Source organism: Echinops telfairi, unplaced genomic scaffold, assembly GCF_000313985.2.
Source record: "Echinops telfairi isolate 266 unplaced genomic scaffold, ASM31398v2 ScPeMD7_29;HRSCAF=101, whole genome shotgun sequence".
NCBI lineage: Eukaryota > Metazoa > Chordata > Mammalia > Afrosoricida > Tenrecidae > Echinops > Echinops telfairi.
This window is the reverse complement of record NW_022103926.1, coordinates 5,249,759-5,272,772: the sequence shown is the minus strand read 5'-3', so window position 1 is coordinate 5,272,772 and position 23,014 is coordinate 5,249,759. Positions and strand designations below refer to the sequence as shown.

Genomic DNA, 23,014 nt, shown 5'->3' with positions numbered 1-23,014 from the left:
CTTTCAAGTTCTATCTTCCGCCAAACATGTGAACGTAATTCACACAAGTTCTTGGCCGCTGCATAGAGAGCATCGCCCTTCCTCCATTGCGCAATCACGTCCATCACTTTCTTTGAAAGCTTCCCCAGAAGCATGTGTAGTGTCCACATTTCTAGCAACATATGTATTATCTCAGATGACAGACTTTCTCTGTGGCTCTCCTCACTTCCGCCTGCTTCCTCACCAGAACTGCCTTTGACGTCATCCACCATTCTAGGACTGGTTTCTTAGAAACAATCTAGGCTTTTAATATTAGTTGTTTTTTTTTTTGCAGGGCCTTTTTAAAATCGTTTTATTAGGGGCTCATACAACTCATCACAATCCATACATACATCAGTTGTGTGAAGCACATTAATGTTAGTTCTTTTAAAGCTCTTCCAGCCTCTATCCATTAAAAAGTTCTAAAACCACTTCTACATTTTATTTATCCATTAGAATAGTACCCTATTCTTGCTACCAGAAACGTTTTGGCATAGCGTGGCGTTTTAGCTGTGTGGTGCTGCTGGAACAAAAATACCACAAATGGGTGGCTTTAACCAAAAAAAGGTATTTTCTCCCAGTTTGGGGAACTTGAAGTCAGTAAGGAGTGCTAGCTCTAGGGGTGCTCTTTCTTTTGGCTCTGAAGGAAGGTCCTTGTGTTTTGTTTGTCTTTTCTCCGCAGGGTCATTTTATTCAGGTGTCCCAAGGAACCTATGCATACTTGCATCTTCAGATGTTTATTCTTCCCTCCCTAGACTAAATCCTTGAGGCCAAGGCTACATTTTATTCTCCTTCACATCTCACTATCCAGCAGATGGAGTGATATATCTTAAGCTTTCAACACACATTTCTTCCCCCCCCCCAAGTTTTTTTTAATCATTTATTGGGGGTTCATACAACGCTTATCACAATCCATACATTCATCCATTGTGTCAAGCACATTTGTACATCTGTTGCCATCATCATTCTCAAAACATATGCTTTCTGCTTGAGCCCTTGGATCAGCTCCTCATTTTTCCCCCTTTCCCCGCTCCCCCCTTCCTCTTGAACCCTTGATAATTTATAGATAATTATTATTTTATCGTATCTTACACTGTCTGTAGTCTCCCTTCACCAACTTTTCTGTTCTACATCCCTCAGGGAAGAGGTTGTATATAGATCCTTGTAATCGGTTCCCCCTTTCCACCCCATTCTCCCTCTACCCTCCCAATATCATCACTCTCAGCACTGGTCTTGAAGGGATGATCTGTCCTGGATTCCCTGTTAACAGTTCCTATCTGTACCAGTGTACATCCTCTGGTCTAGTCGGATTTGTAAGGTAGAATTGGGATCATGATAAGGGTGGGGTGGGGGGAGGAAGCATTTAGGAACTAGAGGAAAATTATATGTTTCATTATTGCTATCGTCTCTTCCCTGACTGGCTCGTCTCCTCCCCGAGACCCTTCTGATAGGGGATGTCCAGTTGCCTACAGATGGGTCTTGGGTTCCCAGTCTGCACTCCCCCTCATTCACAATGATTTGATTTTTTGTTCTGGTTTTTTTTGAGCTTCTGCCCTGGGAGATCTTGATGTGGCTTGGCATCTCCTCCCTTCTGTGCTTGCTCACTTGCTTGTTTAATCTCTTTTATATCTTGTAAGAGATTGACTCTATTCACCCTACACTAATCTTGCCTCATTAACATAACAGAGACCACCCATCCCAAACTGGGTGACAACCAAGGGTTTAGAGGTTAGGATGACAGCACATATTTTCAGGGCGGAGGGAGCAGTTTAGTCTGTGACACAACAAAGACGTCCAACAGTAGGTGGCTTCACCTGATGGTAATTAGGCCCCACCCTGGAGGTAGCTAAGCAAACAGGCTACTAAAGAAGGTTTTCATTAGACTCTTGGTTGTGGAGACTCCCTCAGGCTCCTCTGTTGTTGGGAGAGAAGCCAATCAAACGGCCATATTTCCTCAAAAATTTCTCAGTGGAAGGTTTTGAAAATCAAAATGGAGCTTTCACTTGACATGCACATTTAAAGTAGTGGTGGTGGGATTTTGTTGGCTTCTGAGATGGTTTTCGCCAAATCAGTGTAGCCAAATCAGTGGTGTCAGAATCCAGGAAATATGGCAGTTTGTTTTGTACCATACTGAAATTCCGGTTTGAGGTTTGAAGTCAGTGCTTTGAAACTGCCAGAGCTGTTATCTGGCATCAGTTAAAAGCACACTTCCGTGTAACCCGCTTCTGTGGGCATCTGCGTTTGGGAAAATGGGTATCTCTAAGGCCCTTGGCCAGATCTTATCCACAGAGCCTATCTGTGGAGTTGTCAGTGGGCACTTACTTAATCACACGTGAATTCTTTGGAAATTGGTAATCCCAGCCTTCCCCTCCACCAGGCCTCAGTTTTCTTGTCTGTTCATTGGATTGGATCAGATGTTATCTACTATTACAATGGCTAGAACTTCCTGTGTGAGCACCCCTTTCACTTCGTTAACTCAAAAGCTCGTCCTCTGGCTTGTTGTATAAGCCAGAGTTTTGTAGGTGGTGGGAGGCAGCATGGCCTGGGATGCGTGGGCCTTTGGTTTCCGCTTTCTGCATGTTTGGGTGTTGCCTGGAAATGTGTGTGTCTATTTGTATAGTACCTGACCCAAAAGGCTTAAGGCTTGGGCCCTGTTCTTTCTTCTTCCACCAGCATGGGGGCGGGGGAGGATTGGAGTAGGGGGTAACTAGGGGAGTAGCTTTGGTCCCAGTTCTGCTTCTAGGTTGTCCCGGGGCAGCAGGCTAGAGGCTAGTGTTCTAGAGGCTAGTGGTTTGTGTCAAGGGGGCCGCTTGTCCCAGGCTGTAGATACTTTAAGGCTGCTCTTAGGCTATGCAGTTCCCCAGATAAACCCTCCCTGAAGGCAGAGGACCTGCCCTCCTTTTGTGTCTCTGAGGCCTAGGGGTGTTGCCAGGGCCCCTCCCTGGGCTCTTCGAACCAGCAAAAGTCAAAGCAACAAGTTTCCTTCCGGCCTGGAGAGAACAGGCCCTGAACCCAGCCCTCCCGAGGCACCACGTCCTGTTACCGAGCTCCTCCTCTCCTCCAGCTGCCTTGAGTGCCGCCTGCTCTGGATGCCCCTGGGATGTCCAAACCCCTGTGCCAGCTCTTGGCTAGACCCTGCCCTTAGTTTGGGTTTTTCCACTAATTTGCTGATTGGCTGTGAGCAAGGTCCCCTCCCTAGCCCTCACTTTGCCCTTCTGAGCTTCTGTTTCCATATCATTAATAATTTCATTTTGTCAAGGATTATAAAAAAATTAATCATTTTATTGGGGCTCCTTACAGCTCTTATAACAATCCATATATCAATTGTATCAAGCATGTTTGTACATATGTACAATATGTACATATGCCATCATCATTTTGAAAACATTTTCTTTCTACTTGAGCCCTTGGTATCAGCTCCTTTTTTCCCTCCTTCCCAACTTCATGACCCCTTGATGAATTAATTGTAAATTATTATTAGTTTCATATCTTACACTGCCTGCTGCCTCCCTTCACCCATGTTTCTGTTATTCGTCTTCCTGTGTGTGTGTGTGTGTGTGTGTGTGTGTGTGAGTTGTTATACATCATCATTGTGATCTTTCCCCTTTTCTAAGCCCCCCACCTTCCCCCTACTCTCTTGGTATTGCTACTCCCATTATTGTTCCTGGGGGGTTTACCTGTCCTGGATTTCATGTGTCTAGAGCTCTTCTGTGTATCAGTACATGCTCCGTTCTAGCCAGATTTGTGGGGTGGAACTGGGGTCAAGATAGTGGGTGCGGAGGAAGCATTAAAGAACTAGAGGAATGTTGTGTATTTCATCCGTGCTGTACTGCACCCTGGCTGGCTCGTCCCTTCCTTGTGACGCTTTGTGAGGGGATGTCCAATTGTCTACAGATGGGCTTTGGATCTGCACTCTGACCTCCTTCGTTCGCTTTGATATGATTGTTTTGGGTCTTCTGATGCCTGATACCTGATCCTGTTGACACTTCGGGATCACACAGGCTGGTGTGCTTCTTCCATGTGGGCTTTGATGTTTCCCTGCTAGATGGCCACTTGTTTAATCTCAATCCTTTAAGACCCCAGATGCTATATCTTTGAATAGTGGGGCTCCCATCAGCTTTCTTCACATTTGCTTATGTACCCATTTTTGTCAAGGATTTTTAATTGAAAAAATAAATCTGTAAGCATAAGAAAAAGTTTTAAAGATTCATAATCTACTATTTTAGAATAGTTTTGAGTGTGTGAATATGTGTGTAGAGACACACACATACATGCATTTTTTTTAACTGACATTGTTCTATAGTCTAAAAAAGAAAACACAAGTTGCATGCTCAGCTTCCCTCTCCATTTTGCCCAGTTAGTATGTGAACCCATGGGTTCCCAGAGACTCAACCCTTGAAGGAAACCTACTCCCTGGATACCTGCTCCCATGGCCCCGCGCCCCCCTCTGAGTTCCACCTCAGTCTGAGTTGGTGCTGCTCGGCCTGCCTGGATGGGTCTGGATGCTGAAGTGTCCTGTCCCCTGTCCTGTTACCCCTCCTCCCTCAGTAAGCACCCACTAGAATGGCAACTCCATGAGGGCAGGGAATTTGTTCTTGTCCCTGGGTGCTTCTCCACAGCCCTTCTGAGACCCTGGCCCTAGGACAATGCATGGCACATGACAGTAGATGTTGAATGAAGACAAAAAGGGAGCGTTTGGCAGGGCTTTGAAGTGTGTGTAGGATTTTGATAGATGCAGACAGCCTGGAGAACATTCCAGCAAAGGGCCTGGCGTGAGGAAAAGTTCAGAGGTGGGAAAGGGCCAGGGCTTAGCTGGGGAAACTGTGAGTGACTAGCTTTTCTAGAATGAGAGGTGAGCATGTTACTTGTCTGCTTGTTTGACTGGTTTTTGTGCCCGATCCTGCTGCACCTTGCACACAGGCTCTCTGATGAGGCTTTTTTACCGAGTCCAACCCAGGACAGGTATGCACAGGCTTCTGCCCCCGAGAGACATGGTGAGGCCTGGCCCTTGGCACATTGGGGCCATGGGTGCTTGAACCCAGTGGTTTTCCGGCTTGTACCTTCCTGGCTTGGCCAGCATTCAGTGCTTCTCGACTTGAGGGACTTGATGAACTAGCAGCTTCCAAGGGAATGGCGTGGGTGGAGGAACAGAGAGAAGAATGGTGGCCCAACCAGGCTGGTGGCCAGGGCCCAAGCCAGGGCCTTTGCTTTTCTTGGCACCTCTGATGGGCCCTGCCCTCTGCTCCACAGGCTGGAGGAAGTCCCCCTGGAGGTCCTGAGGCAGAGGGAGTCCAAGTGGCTGGATATGCTCAACAACTGGGACAAATGGATGGCCAAGAAGCACAAAAAGGTGAGCAGCCTGGGCCTGGGGAGATGGAAGCAAGCGAGGGCACCTCATCAGTTCGGAGGAGCAGGGACTTCTCCAGCAGCCAGACTGCCACAGGTGTGCCCCCATCAGCCCTCCGAAAGGGGGGCCAGAAAGTGGCTGGAGGGCCTAGCCTTCATTCAGACCCCACAGATGACTTTAGATGCACTCAGAACTTTATCCGAGAGCCAGGTTTCAAAGTTATTTTTAGCCCAAAGCCCTCATGGACTGTTTTCCTCCAGCTCTCTTGGGAGAAATCCTTAAGTCAGGGTGGCCTGTTTTGGGCCAGTGTTAGCTGATACATGTTGAACATCATCATCTTATAAAGATTCTGCCTGTCTGTAGGAAAGATACCCTGATGGCACAGTGGGTTACAAATTGGGCTGCTAAAGGCAAGGTCAGCAGTTTGAAACCATCAGCCATGCCACAGGGGAAAGATGAGGCTTTCTACTTCGGTAAAGATTCACCGTCTCAGAAACCCACAGACTTAGTTCTGCCCTGTCCTATAGGTTCTCTGTGAGTTGGCATTCATTTGATGGTAGTGATTTTGATTTGGTCTGGTCTCTAGACACTAGTCCTACATGTCCCCTGAACATAGATAGCTTCCTAGCCCACCACTGGTCTTGGCTGCCCTCTGAGGAGCTCGAGCTGGCTGGACAAGGCCTGTCTAGAGACTCCTAGCTTAGAATTCTGTTTCCCCTTATTGTCAGCTGACCCATTAGTCTCACCAGCCTGGCCCAACCATGGGCAAGGAGTGACACCAGAACAGACTTAGTTTTTAAAGTTTGGGTGAACTGGAGTGATAATTGGAACGGGAAAAATTACGTCTGCCGCCTCTGGGGGAAGCATACCTGTTGCCTGGCAACCAAGTCTCTGGCCCACAGAGTGGGCAGCATTGGGATCTAGTTCAAAGTTGGTGACTGGCCACGAGGATTCAAATGTCAAATGTGCGTGGCTTCCATCTCCCGCCTCAGGCTCTTGAAAAGGCTCACTATGCCTCTCCGAGTCGGGGCTCCAGTTTTTTCCATCCCAGTCATTGTTCCTAATCACTCACATTGTGAAAATGCGGGTCTCTTCTGGCGTCAGGGCCTGGCTGAAAGCACGGGCCACCAGCCAGATGTAAGGTGAGCCAGCTCTACTCCCTTCCTCTCTTCTCCTCCAGAGCTAGCTGTGTGACTCTGGGCAAGTCACTTCCTGGCTCAGCCTCGGTTTCCCTTGTTGAGTAGGAGAGAGAATCCTGCTGCATGGCTCCAGAGAGGTAGTGACTGAAGTGCCAAGGAGAAGCAAGGCCCTAGCTTGGGCCCCCCTGTGGCTGTTCTCTGCTTCGGGGCCCTCAGTGTCCATCTTGGTTTATTAGAAAACCTTTCTCTTGTTCTTCTGAGCTTTCCTCAACTGTTTCCTGTCTGACACAGGGGGGGCGGGGGGGTGCTCTCCTGCCTCCTCACCCTCAGGCTTACTCCACAGCTGTCTCTTGTGGGGACCTGCAGGGATGTATGGCTCTGACCTCACCCCAGGTTTCTTTGCACACAGATTCCAGAGGGGAGCCCTGGAAGCTTTCAGCAGAGCTGCCAGCAGCACTTCCTCTTTCCTTTCGCTTCCCTGCCCTGTGGTGAGAGCCTGAGGGTTGCCCTGCCCAGCAGAACCACAGGGGTGCTGCTCCCCACCCCACCCAGAGGCCCAAGCCCTCTGCTCCCTCCAAAGCCCGGCTACTGCAGGGCACCACTGCTGCTGCCGCCTTCCCTGCAGCCACACTGGCAGGCCCTGGGAACTCTTGGGCCCTCTCTTTGTTTGTTCAGGAAGGGCAATACCTGTCTCAGGAAATGGGCCCAGACCCAAGCCTTCTCCTGGACTCATCCCAGGGCCCCAGAAGAAGGCCAGGCCAGCTGGGCCTAAAATGCTGTCTTCCCCTGGAGCTCTGCCCCAACCCAGCAGGCAAGGGTGCGGCCTCACTCAGCCGCTTGCCCACACCCAGACCCAGAGGATGGTAATCCCTTGACTTTCTGCTTGCCTGGGCACTTTCTCATTCTTATCCCTTCTGATCCTCAGGGCCGCTCCCACTCCCTCCCTTGGACAGGCCTGGTAGCTCTCCTGAATCCTGAACCACAGGTGGTGGAGGGGGATACTAGAGAGGATACTATGCCTCTCCGAGTCGGGGCTCGGAGGAGCCTCTCTGAGCCCTGGCATCTGTGGGGCATGGCTGTGTCAGGATCCTCCTTGACTAAATGTGTTCTGAGGCTCCCCCTGGATGGTGATGAGGAGGGCCTGTCCTGAGGAAATGGCTTCCTGAAGGAAAGACCCTGGTCCCACAGCAGCAGGAAGCTCCCTGGGTCTGGGGCGGCCGGCTCCCTCCCTCTGGAGGCTTTCCAGGGTTGCCTCCATGACACAGCAGCTGCCCTTCCCCCACTACCCTGGACCTGGCTGCTTCTTTCCAGGGTCTTGACTCCCTCTGACCCTTGGGAAGTTTTCTCTTGCTTTTCTGGTCACCGGGAAAGCCAGGACTTTGTGCCCCTCCTCTTCCCGCAGAGACTGTTTGAGGGGTTTTCCAGCAGAGCCTAAGGCCCCGGGCTTCTGTGGCAGCCAAGGAACTGAGGTGGAGACGAAACCATCATTTCCTCAGCACACACCACAGCTAGTATCGGCCCTTTTTCTTCTTTCTTTCCCATGGAGCCCTCGCAGCAATCAAACAGGTGTTATCATCCCAGTCGTACAGCTAAGATGTGATTGGTCAACACAGCTGTTGTTTGGTAACACTGGATTCAAACCCACAGCCCTGTACTCTTCCCCCTTCCCTGTGCTCCCCATTTCCCTTCATCTCAAGCCAGGTCAGGGGACAGCAGGTGTGTGTGTGGGTGGGGGGGGGGTGCGTCCTTGGCCAATGCCTCGACCTCTCCCTCCACATTACATTGGCGTGATACTTTTGTTCTTGCCCTCACTCTCCTTGACCTTTGACTTTGAGATCAGCAAAGATGGCAAGGCAGCCCTAAGCCCGGATGGGTGGAGTGGTGGTGGGAAGGGCCCACCTTCCGTGTTTAGAGGTCATTAAGGAAGAAAATACAGGTCTGGATCCCACCAGCCTGAGAGCGCAGGTAGTGTAACCCAAGTTATGTTATTTAATGTTAGGGAAATACCCTTTACACAATACAGTTAGCCAAGAGTACGCTACTTAATGCAGTCTGTGGGATTTTTATAACGCGTTACATTGCTCAAAAGGAGATCGTTTGGATGCAGATGTCATCTAAAAGGACCAGGTAATGCTGAGTCTGCTCTTATTTACCTGACCTTTAGTGATTAAAAGCTAGTGAGTCAACGAAGACATCCTGAGACTGGCCTGAGACCCAAGGAGCCTTATTGTTTGTTCTGTTTGCTTGTTCATGGTCAGCAGTTATTTCCCATAATTACCCTGAAACCTGGATTTCTAGACACCATCCGTATGTGACTCCCAAAGTGTACATTCCAAAGCCAAAGGAACATATGATCTGTGCCGTGCTTTCAGACAGGCCACCCAAAGGCAGTCTGTTTCGCACTGCTGTTGGCTCCTCATGGGTGCACCTTCCCCATAACCTCTCTTTTGCCTCGGACTTGGAGTTGTGGAATCGGTTGCACACCTCAGGGTGAAAGACCCGCATTTCAGGTGCCAGCAGGAGGCCATACTTTCCGACCCTCTGCCTCAGTTTCCCCACATCTATAAGACTTGGCGGTCTTCCACTTGGGGTGTTGAGGCCACTGCCTGCCTTCTGTAAGAAGAGCTAGCAGGCCCTGTGCAGCCATTCTGGGTCATGAGCCTCCTGCCTGCTCCCCTCACTCCCACAGGACGGTGAGTGCTGGGGAGGATGGGGCTGGGCCCAGGATGCCAGGGAGGCCTATTGGTGTGCCTCTGTCGGATGGCCTTAAATACACTGGTGGCACAGTGCTTACGGGCCCACCTGCTGAACCAACAGTTGCTGTTTGGAAGCTATCAGATGCTCACTGGGAAAGAGATGTGCAGTCTGCTTCAGTCAAGACTGACAACCTTGGAAACCTGTGGGACAGTTCTCCTCTGCCCTAGGGGTGGCTCTGAGTTGGAATTCAACTCGATAGCAATGAGTTTGGGCCTTTCGGTTGGCCTTCTAACCCTTACACCCCACCCCAGCCTGCCCAAGTCCCACACTTCTGCCTCAGCCAGTTCCCCTGACTGCAGCACTGCCAGTCTCTCCCTGGGGTACCACAGCCATGCTGACACCCATGATTCCATTTGGATTTTTAAAATGGGGGATTAAGGCTGGCAGTTGCCACTGAACCAGGACCAAGGGGACCCAGCCAGTACCTGGAGGCAGCTTGCCTACTTGCAGGCACACCACACCACACCACCTACCTCATCCCTTGGACCTGCAGCCTACAGTAGTAGGAACATTCTTAGCCCTTGTTCTGCTCTTGCTGACTTGCACCCTGAGGCCCAGCACACACTAGCTGGGGGTGCCCTGCTGTCTCTGGAGGAACTGGGTGGGCAGGGCATGAGCACAAGCCCTCCTTTTGATTTCCAGATCCGCCTGAGGTGCCAGAAGGGCATCCCGCCTTCTCTTCGAGGCCGGGCGTGGCAGTACCTGTCAGGAGGCAAGGTGAAGCTCCAGCAGCATCCTGGGAAGTTTGACGTGAGTTCCCCTTCCTCTCCTCTCCTCTCCTCTCTGTTGGGCCCGATTGTTTAGAGAAACACATCCAGTGATGCTCAGATCCGTATAAGAAAGAGCTTTTTATCAAGAAGTAATCAAGAAGGCATCCTGGCCACAGTCATCCTTCAAGGTCAGTGGTCCGTGAGGGTTCCTGCTGCTGCAGCCACGTCCACCAGCTCACTCTGTCTGTTGCACCTGCCCCAATGTAAACCTCTCCTCTATTCTAGGCCTTCTGGTGCCCACCTGGACCAGGCAGCTCTTCCAGCCTGTTCCCTGAGAGAACTGTGGGTTGCGCGGGTGTACTGGTGAGAGTGGCCAGGGCTTCTCCCAGGCCCTTGGGCTGGTGACAGGCAGACAGTGAGACAGAGCTGCCAGCTCTTCGTGCTTCAGTGCACGCTCTTTTCCTGCCAGATCTGTTCTTTGAGAAGTGGAGGTGGGGCAGGCCTGGCTGGCCAGGGCAGGGAGGGGCATGGCAGTGGGGCCTAGACTCTAGGCCCTAGAGTTTGTTGACCAGGAGAGGGAAAGAGCTGCGGATGGAGTGATGCTAGGGCAGGTCCCAATCAGGGTGGCTCTGTTGTCCCTCAGAGCACAAATGCTAGACTCCCCGAGTGGCCTCTCAACTCCAGACTTTTCCTCTGAGTGGCTGTGTCCCTTTCATTTCAAGGAGCTGTGGCCTGGGGTGGAGGGGGCGCTTCCTCCAGTGATGTCTGGAACCCCAGGCCCTGTCTTCTGCCCTTCAGGCTGCCAGAGAACCAGCCTGAGAGTCTAGCAGGGACAAGAGAGCCAGCTTAGCTCAAGCAAATGTGGCCCACCCTAAGTGGGAGAGCAGAGTGCAGAGCCGTGTGTGCAGTGGCAGAGAGAAATGGGCCACTGCCGTGGGGTCCTGGACACTACTGGGTGACTCAGTTGGTTTGTTGAGAAAGGCCTTGTAGATGGGAGGTAGCATGTGCAAGAATGCTCAGTGGTGAGTCCCCACAGCAGGCTGGAACCGGACAGTAGATTTGGAAGACACCTGGTAGAAGGACTTTACCTGTCAGTGTCAGTGACGGCAAGAACCATTGGGCAGCAGCACTTGGCCCTGAGGTGGCAGCAGGGCCAGGCAGGGTGAGATACTGCCGTGGGTATGTGAGCCCAGGGGTAGCGACACGTGAGGGGGCTGGTGGTGCCAGCATGTGCATGTCCCTAAGCCAACTCCCCAGGCTCTCTGTTCACACAACAGAGCCAGGTGGCTGCCCGCGAGGCTCGGGCATGTGGCTGGAGGCTCCCTCTCCGGCACATGTTCGTCTTTGTTCCTTCCCCGGGCAGGGCAAGCAGGCCCTTCCCTGTCCTTTCTTCCTTTACCTGATTTTTCATTCTGGTGTCACCTCAGGGTGGCACCAGCTCCTCTTATGCTCTCACTGAGTCTGCAGGCCCCCAGGTATCCTCTGCCAGCAGCCCCCACTACCCCCACCACTCACCTTTCTCCCCACCCTATTCCCCAGGCCTTTGGGCTGCCTCTTCTCCTTTCTCACAGATCCGTCAGTGGTCCTGCACTGTGGGCCACTGACATGCCCGGAGAACACGGTCTAGGGCCTGGCACTGGGTTCTCAGGACCCTAGCTCGTGGGAACCATCAGGAGAATGTGTATGGGAGGTCCTTCTCCCCTTTACAACAAGAACAAATCTGCTGTGTACTTAAGACACCCACCCTGGGCCAGATTTGAGGGGTAAACACGGGCCCCAGTCTTGAAGGTGTGTGGGGCCTGAGGCTGTGTACCAGCCTCCTCTGCTGTGTGCCCCTCAACCTTGAACACGCTTTTGCTATGCCCAGAGCTTCTCTCTCTAGTCAGTGCCTGACACCTTGGTTTCTTTGATTTTATACTGGAACACCCCTACACAGGAGAAAGAGGTTTGTCCAAAGTCCCCTCCTGGGCACAGCCCTCCAGCACTGCCCAGCCGTGCTGTCACCTCACCCTGCCTGCTCCCTGCTCCAGGCCCTCCCTCTCTGTCTGGGCTGGACATGAACGCATCCAGGTGGAATCTATTGATCTTTTGAAGTGTGCTCGTCAGGGGGTTTTAATACGCTTAACGCCATGTAACTAACACGCAAATCAAGATCTGAAACATTTAAAATGTAATGATTTTCTGTTTGTAATAGTGCTTTCGGTTTTTTTTGTTTTTTGTTTTGTTTTGAATGGTGCTTATGCTAAAATGTACATAGAAGTTCAAAGAAAAAGAGTAAAACTTCCTTGAGACCCCAGCCCCCAGGGATGGGTCTGAATTGAAGTGGGGATGCCAGCCTCCTGCACCCGTCTCGCACTGGCACTGAGAGGTGGTAACAGGAGGCACACGGGTGCTTGGGCGCACGCCTGGCTTCCAGCCCCAGCCGCCACCATTTTCATAGCCTTGGGCCCTTGGGCAAGCCACTTTTCCTGGCCCCGCAGGATCTTCTGGCATTGAGGCGAGGGTTCAGGGAAGGCCTGGTGTGGTGACAGGTGGGAGCTTGGCTTTGGCACGTAGCCTTCTGCCCTACGGCTGTGATGACTGAGGGGCTTCCTAAAGGCTGTGCAAAGAGCCCAGCGTCTTTTCATTCCATGTTCTACCACCGTTTGCAAAGCCCCTTGGATGTATTTACCTACATCCTGAGCGAAGTGTTTCCATGTGATTTCCAGCCTGTTTGTGTTGTTCCCGTGGGCCTTCCTGAAGCCTGGCTCCCTCCTGGATTCCCAATCTCTTCTTGTCTTGCCCCTTTGCGCCTGCACCAGGGCGCCTCTTCTGCCCTGGGTGGCTGGGACCTGGACTGGGATTAGATGATTGGATGGGCCCAGCTCTAGGTCTCCTCCAGTTCCTGGGACAACTTCATCTTGCCAACAGGGGCCGTCCAGCCTAGCCTGGTCCCTAATATGTGCCTTGCATTTGCTTTCAGGAGCTGGACATGTCGGCCGGGGACCCCAAGTGGCTGGACGTGATTGAGCGTGACCTTCACCGGCAATTTCCTTTCCACGAGATGTTTGTGTCCCGAGGAGGCCATGGGTGAGCAGGCTAGGCCTTGTGAATAGAATGGGGGGGTGTTCTTGGGGACCTAGAAACGGGGTGCCCCAAGCTCCACCATTGTTGGTGTCACGCTTGTGTGGTTTGTGTCTAAGGGGTCCTCTTAGCTCACCTCCTACCTCCAGGGAAACTGGCATGTTTCCTGTCTGGAGGGCTTCTGCTCACTCCACCTAGCCCTCTTCTGGGAACAGGCTTGGGTCACAGAGAAAGAATTAGAGTTGGGTGGCTGGAGAGCTGGGTGCTATGTGGGAGGGGAGCGATGAGGGGGGCAAGAGGACCAAGATAGACAACTGGGACAAGGCTAGCCCAGAGCTGGCAAGACCAGGCCTGGCCAAGGGGCCATACTGCATACAAGGGGCCTGCACTTACAGTGCCCCCACCCCACCCCTTCTGGCCAAGTGAGGGTCCATGTGCTGCAGAGGAGACAGACCCTCTTAGGAACCACGAGCAGGGAGGGATACACGCACCTTGAGAGGCGCCGCCCTCAGACCCCCCCCAACCCCTCCCCGAGGCTCTGTCTAGGGAAGTGCTTGTAGTCACTTGTGTGGTTTGTGTCTAAGGGGTCACACCTGCACTGTGCCCTGTTCCCTCTCTCCCCAGCCAGCAGGACCTATTCCGGGTGCTGAAGGCCTACACATTGCACCGGCCTGAGGAGGGCTACTGCCAGGCCCAGGCGCCCATTGCAGCCGTTCTGCTCATGCACATGCCTGCAGAGGTAGCGCCAGACCTGGGTCTGGGGGTGTGTGTGGGGGGGCAGGCAAGGCGAGCCACCAGCAGCAGGGCCTTATGTGTCCATGTCACCCACAGCAAGCCTTCTGGTGCCTGGTGCAGATCTGTGAGAAGTACCTGCCTGGCTACTACAGCGAGAAACTGGTGAGTCTAGCGGCTCCATCTGTCCTGCCCGAGCAACAAGGCCCTCCGGCCTGTAGGCCTTGGCGTGGGTGCTTCCTGTGCCTGGTACGCTCTTCCCGCTCCTCCAGCTCCTTCCCCTCAGCGCCAGCTCTCAGGAAGCTGTCTTTGACCCCTGGCACGAGGCCCTCTCACATGCTCCCTCATCCTTTGCCTTGATTCCCTTTCCTGCTGCGTTCAGGACTTTTGGCCCCATCCTCTTGAGCCTCAAGTCCCTTTGCTCCTGTGACTCATGTCTGTCTGCCCTGTGGTGGGGACTGGGGTGTTGGCAGGGATCCCCTGCATCTCGCAGAGGGTTGGCTCCCAGCATGGCGGCCAGCAGACTCCAAAGGAGGAAAGCCTGCCAGCCCGTAGGGTGGGGGAACCTGGGGTGGGTCCTGCTCATGAGCATGGCCTCTGCCCGCAGGAGGCCATCCAGCTGGATGGGGAGATCCTTTTCTCGCTGCTTCAGAAGGTATCCCCCGTGGCCCACAAGCACCTGAGCCGGCAGAAGATCGACCCGCTGCTCTACATGACCGAGTGGTTCATGTGCGCCTTTGCCCGCACCCTGCCCTGGAGCTCTGTGCTGCGCGTCTGGGACATGTTCTTCTGTGAAGGTGCTGAGCCGGGGCTGGGGGATGGATATCGCCCTAGCCCACACACGGGACCCGTTTCCAGAGGAACCCTCTAAGGGCCCCACTGCCCTCCCCCTTGCAGGTGTCAAAATCATCTTCCGGGTGGGGCTGGTACTGCTGAAGCATGCGCTGGGTTCCCCCGAGAAGCTGAAGGCCTGCCAGGGCCAGTACGAAACCATCGAACGGCTGCGGAGCCTCAGCCCCAAGATCATGCGGGAGGCCTTCTTGGTCCAGGAGGTGCGCAGCAGCCCCTCCCCTTTGCCACCCACAGTCGGCATTTTGGAGAGGCCTGGGAACTGTTGGCCCCAGGATGGTGTGGGTGGACATCCTCTTCTGTCCAAACAAGGCTCTTCCGAATGAAGAGGAAACCACTGGCCCATAAGGCCTCCTCTGCCTCCTTGCCTCACATCCCGCCACCAGATGAGTTTTCCTCTGTGACTCTGTGTCTACTTGGTTACCAGTGGCAGCTCTCTGAGTAAGGCCAGGGTCAGGCCGGGGCAGGGCTGGCCCCCTGTGGGACAAAGCAAACTAGCAGCCACAGCCTTGGCATGACCCCATCTTTCACCCAAGGGACAGGGGTCACAAAGGGATGGCGCAGGATCTGGCCTCAGTGGCCAGTTGCCCTGGCCAGTGATGGGCCCCTGTGGGCCACCCTTCCCCTCCCTCTCTCCTTCCCTCCCTGCTGTTAAGATTCAAGGCTTGTGCCCATCTTTCTCTGAAGCGCACAACTCTGGTCCTTAGGACCATTGTAGGGAACAGACCCCCCCATCCTTCCTGGCCAGGGAGGGAGGATGCTGGTAAAGGTGGGGAACCCCGCTCCCCATGCCCACCTGCCCCTTGCCACCCTACAGGTGGTGGAGCTGCCTGTGACAGAGCGCCAGATTGAGCGGGAGCATCTTATTCAGCTGCGGCGCTGGCAGGAGATGAGGGGCAAGCTGCAGTGCTGCTCCTCGCCCCGGCTGCACGGTGCCAAGGCCATCTTGGAGGCCGAGCCTGGCCCCCGGCTGGCCCTGCAGCCATCACCGTCCATTCGCCTGCCCTCCGACGCCCCGCTCCCTGGCTCCAAAGCCAAGCCCAAGCCTCCCAAACAGTCCCAAAAGAAGGAGCAGCAGAAGCAGGCGACAAAGGCAAGCCAGCAACCGGACCAGGCCCCAGCCCCAGCCCCAGCTGAGGTGGCCACTGCTGCGGGAGATGCATGCCCACCACGGGACATGACCCCGAAGGACCCAGCCCCCCAGGACTCAGTCCACCACCACTCCCAGGAGAGTCTGACGTCCCAGGAGAGCGAGGACACCTACTTGTAACCCCGGCAGTTGAGGCCTCCGGGCAGGGTCTCTCCACACCTCTGTGGTTCACAGACAGACACTCCAGGGCCGACCCCCTCTCAAGGCTGGGTGCTGGCCGGTGCTTGACGGGCTTTGCAGAATCTGCCTGAGGTTCCTTATTTATTTTCTCCAGAATGGAGCACAGGCCGGCGCTAGGGCAGGCAGCACTGAGGGCCTCCTGGGGGGTGATGCTCCCAGGGTTAGGGCACTTGTGGGAGAAGAGGGTGGGTTGAAGGGTGGGGGGGTACTCTTTGTGTAATATAATGTGGTTTTGTACAGAAATAAACAGCCTTGTGTAGAGAGCAGGTGTTCAGCTAGGGGCCGGAAAGGAGCGCCACCTCGGGACCCAGCATCTCTTTTCCATGCTCTGCATAGCCCGGAGCCCAGCACCAGAGCCTTTCTGAGGACATGTGCAGAAGGGGGCACCACCAGGCAGGAACCAAGGGTTGAGGCAGAGCTGGGCCTCTTCTCAGGCCTTGGTCCCTATCCATCACCTTAAGGTGGTGGCTTCAGGGTCTTTTTCCAGACCCAGCCTGGATGCCACATCAGCAGTGGTTCTGAATTGCTCACTCTGGCCCATTAATGTTCTCACACTTAGTCCAGGCCACCATCGGAGTCAGGGCCCAGGGGAGAAGTCTGCAGCCTTGAGAAAGTGCTGCCTCCCACTGACTGAGCACACTGGCCCGGCTTCTCACCTTTATCCTGGCCTGTTATCCCCAGTTTACATATGGGGAAGCAGAGGCTCCATTCTCCTGGAGAAGGAACCACATGTGCACCCGGGGCCCCTCAGCTGCCTTTCTTAGCGTGGGGCCCCAGGCCTATCTGAGGACTATTGAGGGCCTGCAGGCGTGGTGGTCACAACCTGGTGAGGGCGAGGACAGGGTGTCCCAGGCAGAGGCTCCCCCCCTTCTGCTGAGGAAGCAGCTTTTCTAGTCAAACAATAGCCGCTGTTCCTGGCAGTCAACCAAGCTGGGCCTGGTGGGGGTGGGGGAGCCTCCCAGGGAGCTTGCAGGCAGGGGCCTGGGATGGCTTGTCCTGGTCCGGTCAGGGATACTGAGACCTAGGGAGCCTATTGGCACAGTCCCCGCTTCCTGCCTCACCCCTGTGATTTCCCAACCTATCTGCACCTGCATTGATGAGGAGAGCTTCCCAACTTTTGGGCAGCACCCAGTCCCCAGCCCTCCAGGGGTCTGCAGAGGTGTGGCAGCATGTGGGGAGTCCAGGGCTTCACTCCAATTCATCTGCCTGAAGGGAGGCTCGGGAGGCGGCAGGAGGCCCGTTTCCCTTCTTGGTTCCTGTCTCTAGGATTCTCCAGAGTGCTGGCTGAGATCTGCAGTCAGGATGAGCAGGCCAGGTCTGCTGAGGCTGCTGAAGCCTCCTCAGTTTGGGGGGTCTCAGACCTGAGAACCCTCAGGTCTGTGGTGGCTGCTATTGCTGGGGGCCTCTTTGGGCCTGTGCTCAGACCACCTAGGTTTTGCCAGCCTGTAGGTTTTAGTACCCTGTACGCTTTAGGTGGCCCCGGTGGCATAGTTGCTCTGCCAAGGTCGGCAGTTTAAAAAGACAAAGATGAGGCTTTCTACCCTCGTAAAGAGTTAGTCTCAGAAACCCACGGGGACTCGATCGTGAGTTTGGAGCTTTGGGCACTTTGTAGTTTTTCAAAGGGGCCAGTGCTGCTCTTTGGACGCTTGCCCTAACTTGGCCCAGCGAAGTGGGGGGGTTAACGGTGGCCCTCTGGTTCCGGCCGAGCCCCAATTCGCCCCGTGGCCCTTACGAACGCCTTGACCTCAACCTTAAGACCCGCGTGGGTTCCCAAAGGGCATAAGAAAAACTGGCAGAAAACATCGCTGCCAGCGTCGGCGGAAAGACCTGAACCCGAGGAGGCGCGGCAAGGGCGGGGCCTGGAGGACGTGGAGGGGTGGGGTCAGCCAGCGATCCAGGAGCCAAGCCAAAGGGGCGGAGCCGGCCCAAGTACGGAAGCAGCAAGGTGAAGTCCAGGCCCTCGGGGTAGGCGTGGCCACTGCGGATAGGACTCGGCCTGCGGGGCGTGCCCGTCGGGGGCGGGTCAGGGCGGGGCCAGACCGCGGCGTAGCGGGCAGCGTGGGCGCGTCCGCGCAGCATCTCCCTTACCTCGGCCCCGGCCCCCGGGCGGCCTGAGTCTGGTCGACGGCGGGGTCCGCTCCGCGCGGGCCTACACGCGATGGAGCTGCACATCCTAGAGCACCGGGTGCGGGTGCTGAGCCTCGCGCGTCCCGGCCTTTGGCTCTACACTCACCCGCTCATCAAGCTGCTCTTCCTGCCCCGCCGCAGCCGGTGCGCTCCCGGGCTTGGGGGTTCAGATGGGGTTGCGGGGCCCCACTGTCCCTTTGGGCTAGAGCTGGGGGTGTTCGGGTCACCGCGGGGCCGGCGGGAGCGGGTGAGGAGGACGCTCCTCCGGCTACCACCCAGTCTAAGTCCTCTCTCTCCGGGACCGCCGCTTATCCGGCCCGCGAGGCCCAGGTCCCAGCGCCAGTCGGGGAGCTGCTTAGCTCCAAGTGGTGTCAGGTGGGGGCATTCCTTCGTGGCGGCTGCGGGGAGCTTCCAGGCGCCCACGTCTGGCCTAAGAGCTCTGCCTGGGGATCCAAGGCCCGAAGCCCCGGGAGCTATCTGCTGGAATGGGAAGGGGTGAGTGAAGAAGCCGCGGAGGGGTTTGAGGAGATCGCCGCTGGGCAGCAAAATCTTGCGCCCCGCATCCCCTGCTCCGGGAAGGAAACTGACGCTGGAGGAGAGCCCAGCCCCAGACCACCCGACGGAAAGGAAGGACCCGTCAGGCCAATGGAGCTCTCCGTGCCACGCTGAAGGTTGCCCTCCTCCCCAACCAGGTGTAAGTTCTTCAGCATAACGGAGACCCCCGAGGATTACACGCTCATGGTGGACGAGGAGGGCTTCAAAGGTGGGAACCGGGCTGGGAAGTGGGAGCACGGGGAGGGACTCACTGAGCCTTGAAGGCAGATGGCTCTGCGTTCTGGCTGTGTGCCCTTGAGCTAGTCACTTGCCCTCTCTGAGCCTAGTTCCTCTTATGTGAAATGGCTAGGATTCACAGGAGATCTTAGCCACCCAGCTTTGCATGAGGGGGTTCCTGCAGCTGCTATAAACCTTTGGTTGCTACTCCCCTTGGACTTTTCTCCCCTGGTGCTGGTTACACCCTCCCCTGCTGGCCTGGGGATGCCAGGACTTGGAGGGTTGGAGAAAGAATGCGGGGGCAGGCAGCCATCCAAGGCAAGGCGGGGTCCTAAGGTGCCTCCCGTCTGTGCTGGGTAATCAGCAGTCAGTCACCCAAGACCGGCCCATGTTCTGGACTGGACAGCGGCCTGTTCCCTCCCTGGGCTCTGGAGTTGAAGGCTGCCTCCTATTCTTGCCAGCCTTGCCCATCCTCCAGGCCTGGAATCTCAGGTCCGCCAACCGATGCTTGGCCCATCCTCCTCTGCTCAGCTTCAGGCTTTAGTTTCCCTGGTAGTCCGGGCTGGCAGTGAAGAGCCTCCCCAGTAAGCTTGATGTGCTGGCGCCCCTTGGTGGTGACAAATGGAACAAGGCCTGTTTACCCTCAGAACATCCTGCAGGATAAAGCCAAAAAGCTCAATCCACTGCCATCCAGTCAATTGTAACCCTTGTAGAGGACAGACTCATGCCAAGCCCTTTAGCTTTCTGAGACTTTAAATCCTTCCGCAAACAGACAGCCGCATCTTTCTCCTAAGAAGCGACTGGTGGGTTCAAACCACAGATATTTTGCTTAGCAGCTCCATGTGTAACCCACTAAGCCACCTTGGTGTTACTTCACGGTTGAGGAAATAGTCCGGGTGCACAGCAAATAGTGCCAGTGAGATGAGTCCTTAGCCGGCGCTGCCGTAGGCTGGGAGTACACGTAGATCTTAAGGGGAAACCTGGCGTAGGAGTGGCAGCCTCGGTCCCCAGACCTGCCAGTACCTTCACAGGGCCCTCCAGGTGTGGACAGGGAAACTGAGGCTCAGAGGACAGGGGCCAGCTCTGTGCACCCTGAATGGGCATGTGTGTGACCCCTCCCACCTCTGCCCCCAGAGCTGCCTGCCTCTGAATTCCTGCAAGTGGCTGAGGCCACATGGCTGGTGCTGAACGTGTCCTCTCACAGTGGCACGGCCACGGCGGTGCAGGCCGCTGGGGTCACGAAGATCGCGCGTTCAGTCATCACGCCGCTGGCCGAGCACCACGTGTCTGTGCTGATGCTGTCTACCTACCAGACGGACTTCATCCTGGTCAGTGTTCTGCAGGTGCGTGGGCAGGGTGGGTAGGCCCAGGTGCCTGGGCACCCGCGTGATGTGCCATCTCCTTGTGGCCAGGTGCGAGAACAGGACCTGTCTGTGGTGATCCACACACTGGCCCAGGAGTTCGACATTTACCGTGATGTGGGTGGGGAGCCTGTGCCTGTTGCCGGGGATGAGTCTAGCAACGGCTTTCCCCGGGCGCAGCATGGTGAGCTCTGTCCCCTGACACTCACTCTCGGGCAGGTCTCCACTTCCCTCTCCTCTTACGGGCAGGTCTGTGGGCGCGGGGAGACAGGGCCCCAAGACACATAACACCCCCACTCCCACCCACCCCCACCCAGTTCCTGGAGAGTGGGAGCCCAGGCGCTTCCCTTACTGGCCACCAGGGGGAGGCCCAGCCCACGGCTGCCTGCTTACCAGTCGGCCCTGTCCCTCCGGAGCAGGGCCCAGCCCCAACGTGCATCCGATCCAGAGCCCCCAGAATCGCTTCTGTGTCCTCACCCTGGACCCTGAGACGCTGCCAGCCATTGCCACCACGCTCATAGATGTCCTCTTCTACTCACATAGGTGGGCCCGGGTCTATTGCCCCCAGGCCACGATCTACTACCTCCCACCTGCCCGCCTGTCTGTCCTGCAGTTCTGTGTGTCCTACACGCCCCCACTGCCTGCCTCCACCCAGTGTGAGCAGACCCACCCCAGTCAGACCCCCCCAGACCTCCTGCTCCCTGGTCCTGTGTCTTGGGCATAACAGCCCACACCCCATTTGTACCAGCAAGAATCAGGGAACATTGTTTTTGAGGCGGGAGGGCCAGTTCTGCCTTAGGGTCTGGAGGGCACTGTGGGGGAGATGAGCTGGGCCCGGGTGCCAGGCAGAGTTCTGAGCCCCTGCCCTCCCCCTCTCCCACCCCCAGTGCTCCCAAGGAGGCTGCCTCAGAAGGCCCCGAGGCCAACTCCATCCCGTTTTTTGCCTTCTCCCTCATTGAGGGCTATATCTCCATCGTCATGGACGCCGAGATGCAGAAAAAGTATGTGACTGCTCACTCCCGCCCACCCCTCCCCACCCTGGGCCCTTAGCCAGCGCCCCACCTCCCCCCAACTCCCACCCCGGTAGAGAGGAAGACAAGTCAGCTTGGAGCCCCCACCCCCACCCCGCAGGCTGCCCACCCTGGGGACCCACTGTGCACCCAGGGTTGGGGGTGCCCTGCCCACCACCTGTTGCGTACCCTCCACCCCACCCCCCAGATTCCCCAGCGACCTTTTACTGACCAGCTCCTCGGGGGAGCTGTGGAGGATGGTGCGGATTGGCGGACAGCCGCTGGGATTCGGTGAGGGCTGCTCTGGGGGCTTGGCAGGCCCTACGAGGGTGGGTGGGGGGCGGGAGGCGCAGGAGGCTCACCGGTGCCCCTCCTCCACCTACAGACGAGTGTGGGATCGTGGCCCAAATTGCGGCGCCCCTGGCTGCGGCGGACATCTCTGCCTATTACATCAGCACCTTCAACTTCGACCACGCTCTGGTGAGAGCCGGGGCGGGGCTGGGAGGGGAGGGCGGGCTGGGGTCCCTGGTCCCGCCAGCCCTGCCATGACCCCACCCCCTGCCCACAGGTGCCTGAGGATGGGATTGGCAGTGTCATAGAGTTACTCCAGCGACGCCAGGAGGCCCCGGGCTCCTGAGCCCAGAGGGAGCGCGCTCTCCACTTGCCCCAGGCTTCTGGGCGTGTCAATTGTCTCAGCGGTTTCCTCCAGCCCTGGGACTGTACCCCACTCCCACTCTGTATGTAAGCTGCTTGTGGGCACCGGCTCGCATGTGGACATTACGTGTGCACCCGCACACTGGGCAGGTGCTGGCCTGACTGTATCTGCCCACATGGGGGAACATGGTGCTGGGGGGCTCCACCCGGAAGCCCCCGCCCCATCACTGCACGCCTCGGCGTTTGCACACTTCCTGCCTGAGGCTCGAGCCCACCCCCACCCCCCAGACCCCCACAGGTCACTGTGTCTTAGACAGAGGCCCTGATCTGCGTTCTGCTGTTGGCCAGGTGGCTCTGCCCAGCCAGACAAGTTCTGACAGTGCCGCCCTCTGGGGCCTCTAAGAAAGGTATTTTTGCATCTCTTCCTTTCTCCTTTTATACCGATTTATTAATAAAAGACTTTGTAGAGACTTGGTTGGGCTGTAGTTCTTGGGGGCCGCCTGGGCCTGAGTCTGGGCCACAGCTCCTCCTTGGGGTCCCTGCACACCCATTGGTGGCCCTGGGGGGCTGCCTGGCCTCAGCATACTCCTGAGCGGTGCCTGCATTGCTGACATTGTCTGGTGAGGTGAGGTGCCAGCCCAGGGTCACAGCGACCAGGAGTCCAGTCCAGAGCTGTCAGCTTTCGAAGCCTGGGGCTTGCCTGCCTTGCTACCTTCAGAATAACCCAGAAGGTTCTCAAGGTGACCAGGGCTCCCAGACTTCTGCTTGAGGGGCCGCTGTTTCCCATCCCAGCCCCTGGAGGAGGTGCAATCTGCTGAAGGAGCACTTCCTGCCAGCCGATGCCTGCTTTCTCTTGACCCGGCGCCCAAGCTCTGCCTGTCCTGGACTAACAGTGGCCCTGTTAGAGTCGTGGGAAGAGGTGGCTAAGCAGAGGGCCAGGTAACTGGGAGTCTACCTGGGGCTAAGATGCCCAGCTAAGATGGCCGGCTAGGAGCACAGAAAAAAAGGGCCTAGAGGTCCTTCAAGCCCACTTGGCTGAGTTTCTTGCCAATGGAGGGGCTGGGGTTCAACTGTGGCCTGAGAGGGCCCCACAGACAGGGAGGTTATCAGGTGCCCTCAGCCCAGACCCGCCCGTACTGGGGCAGG

General features: G+C 56.0%; 2 protein-coding genes across 3 annotated transcripts in view; both read left to right on the top strand.

Annotated features, from left to right (window-relative positions):
• The window catches only part of TBC1D10A (TBC1 domain family member 10A), a gene marked incomplete at its 5' end in the record, with an annotated part of 38,410 nt that extends 22,257 nt beyond the window's left edge, over window positions 1-16,153 (top strand). Inside the window, 8 exons of the mRNA XM_004716749.4 lie at window positions 5,269-5,368; window positions 9,904-10,011; window positions 12,934-13,040; window positions 13,659-13,773; window positions 13,866-13,931; window positions 14,374-14,563; window positions 14,664-14,818; window positions 15,433-16,153. Of these exons, the coding sequence (XP_004716806.3) occupies window positions 5,269-5,368; window positions 9,904-10,011; window positions 12,934-13,040; window positions 13,659-13,773; window positions 13,866-13,931; window positions 14,374-14,563; window positions 14,664-14,818; window positions 15,433-15,885 (1,294 nt within the window). The remainder of the gene's footprint in view (window positions 1-5,268; window positions 5,369-9,903; window positions 10,012-12,933; window positions 13,041-13,658; window positions 13,774-13,865; window positions 13,932-14,373; window positions 14,564-14,663; window positions 14,819-15,432) is intronic.
• Window positions 16,154-18,082: 1,929 nt separating this feature from the next.
• On the top strand, window positions 18,083-22,338 carry CASTOR1 (cytosolic arginine sensor for mTORC1 subunit 1). Of its 2 annotated transcripts, none has more exons than XM_004716750.2 (9): window positions 18,083-18,216; window positions 18,765-18,835; window positions 19,978-20,171; window positions 20,256-20,388; window positions 20,624-20,747; window positions 21,092-21,205; window positions 21,423-21,505; window positions 21,600-21,694; window positions 21,783-22,338. In XM_004716750.2, the coding sequence occupies exons 1-9, from the start codon at window positions 18,104-18,106 to the stop codon at window positions 21,849-21,851; spliced, it is 996 nt and encodes a 331-aa protein (XP_004716807.1). In that variant the 5' UTR covers window positions 18,083-18,103; the 3' UTR covers window positions 21,852-22,338. The 2 variants fall into 2 exon arrangements, with proteins under 2 accessions (XP_004716807.1, XP_045145550.1); XM_045289615.1 differs by having other exon boundaries at window positions 20,567-20,747.
• Window positions 22,339-23,014: the final 676 nt, after the last annotated feature.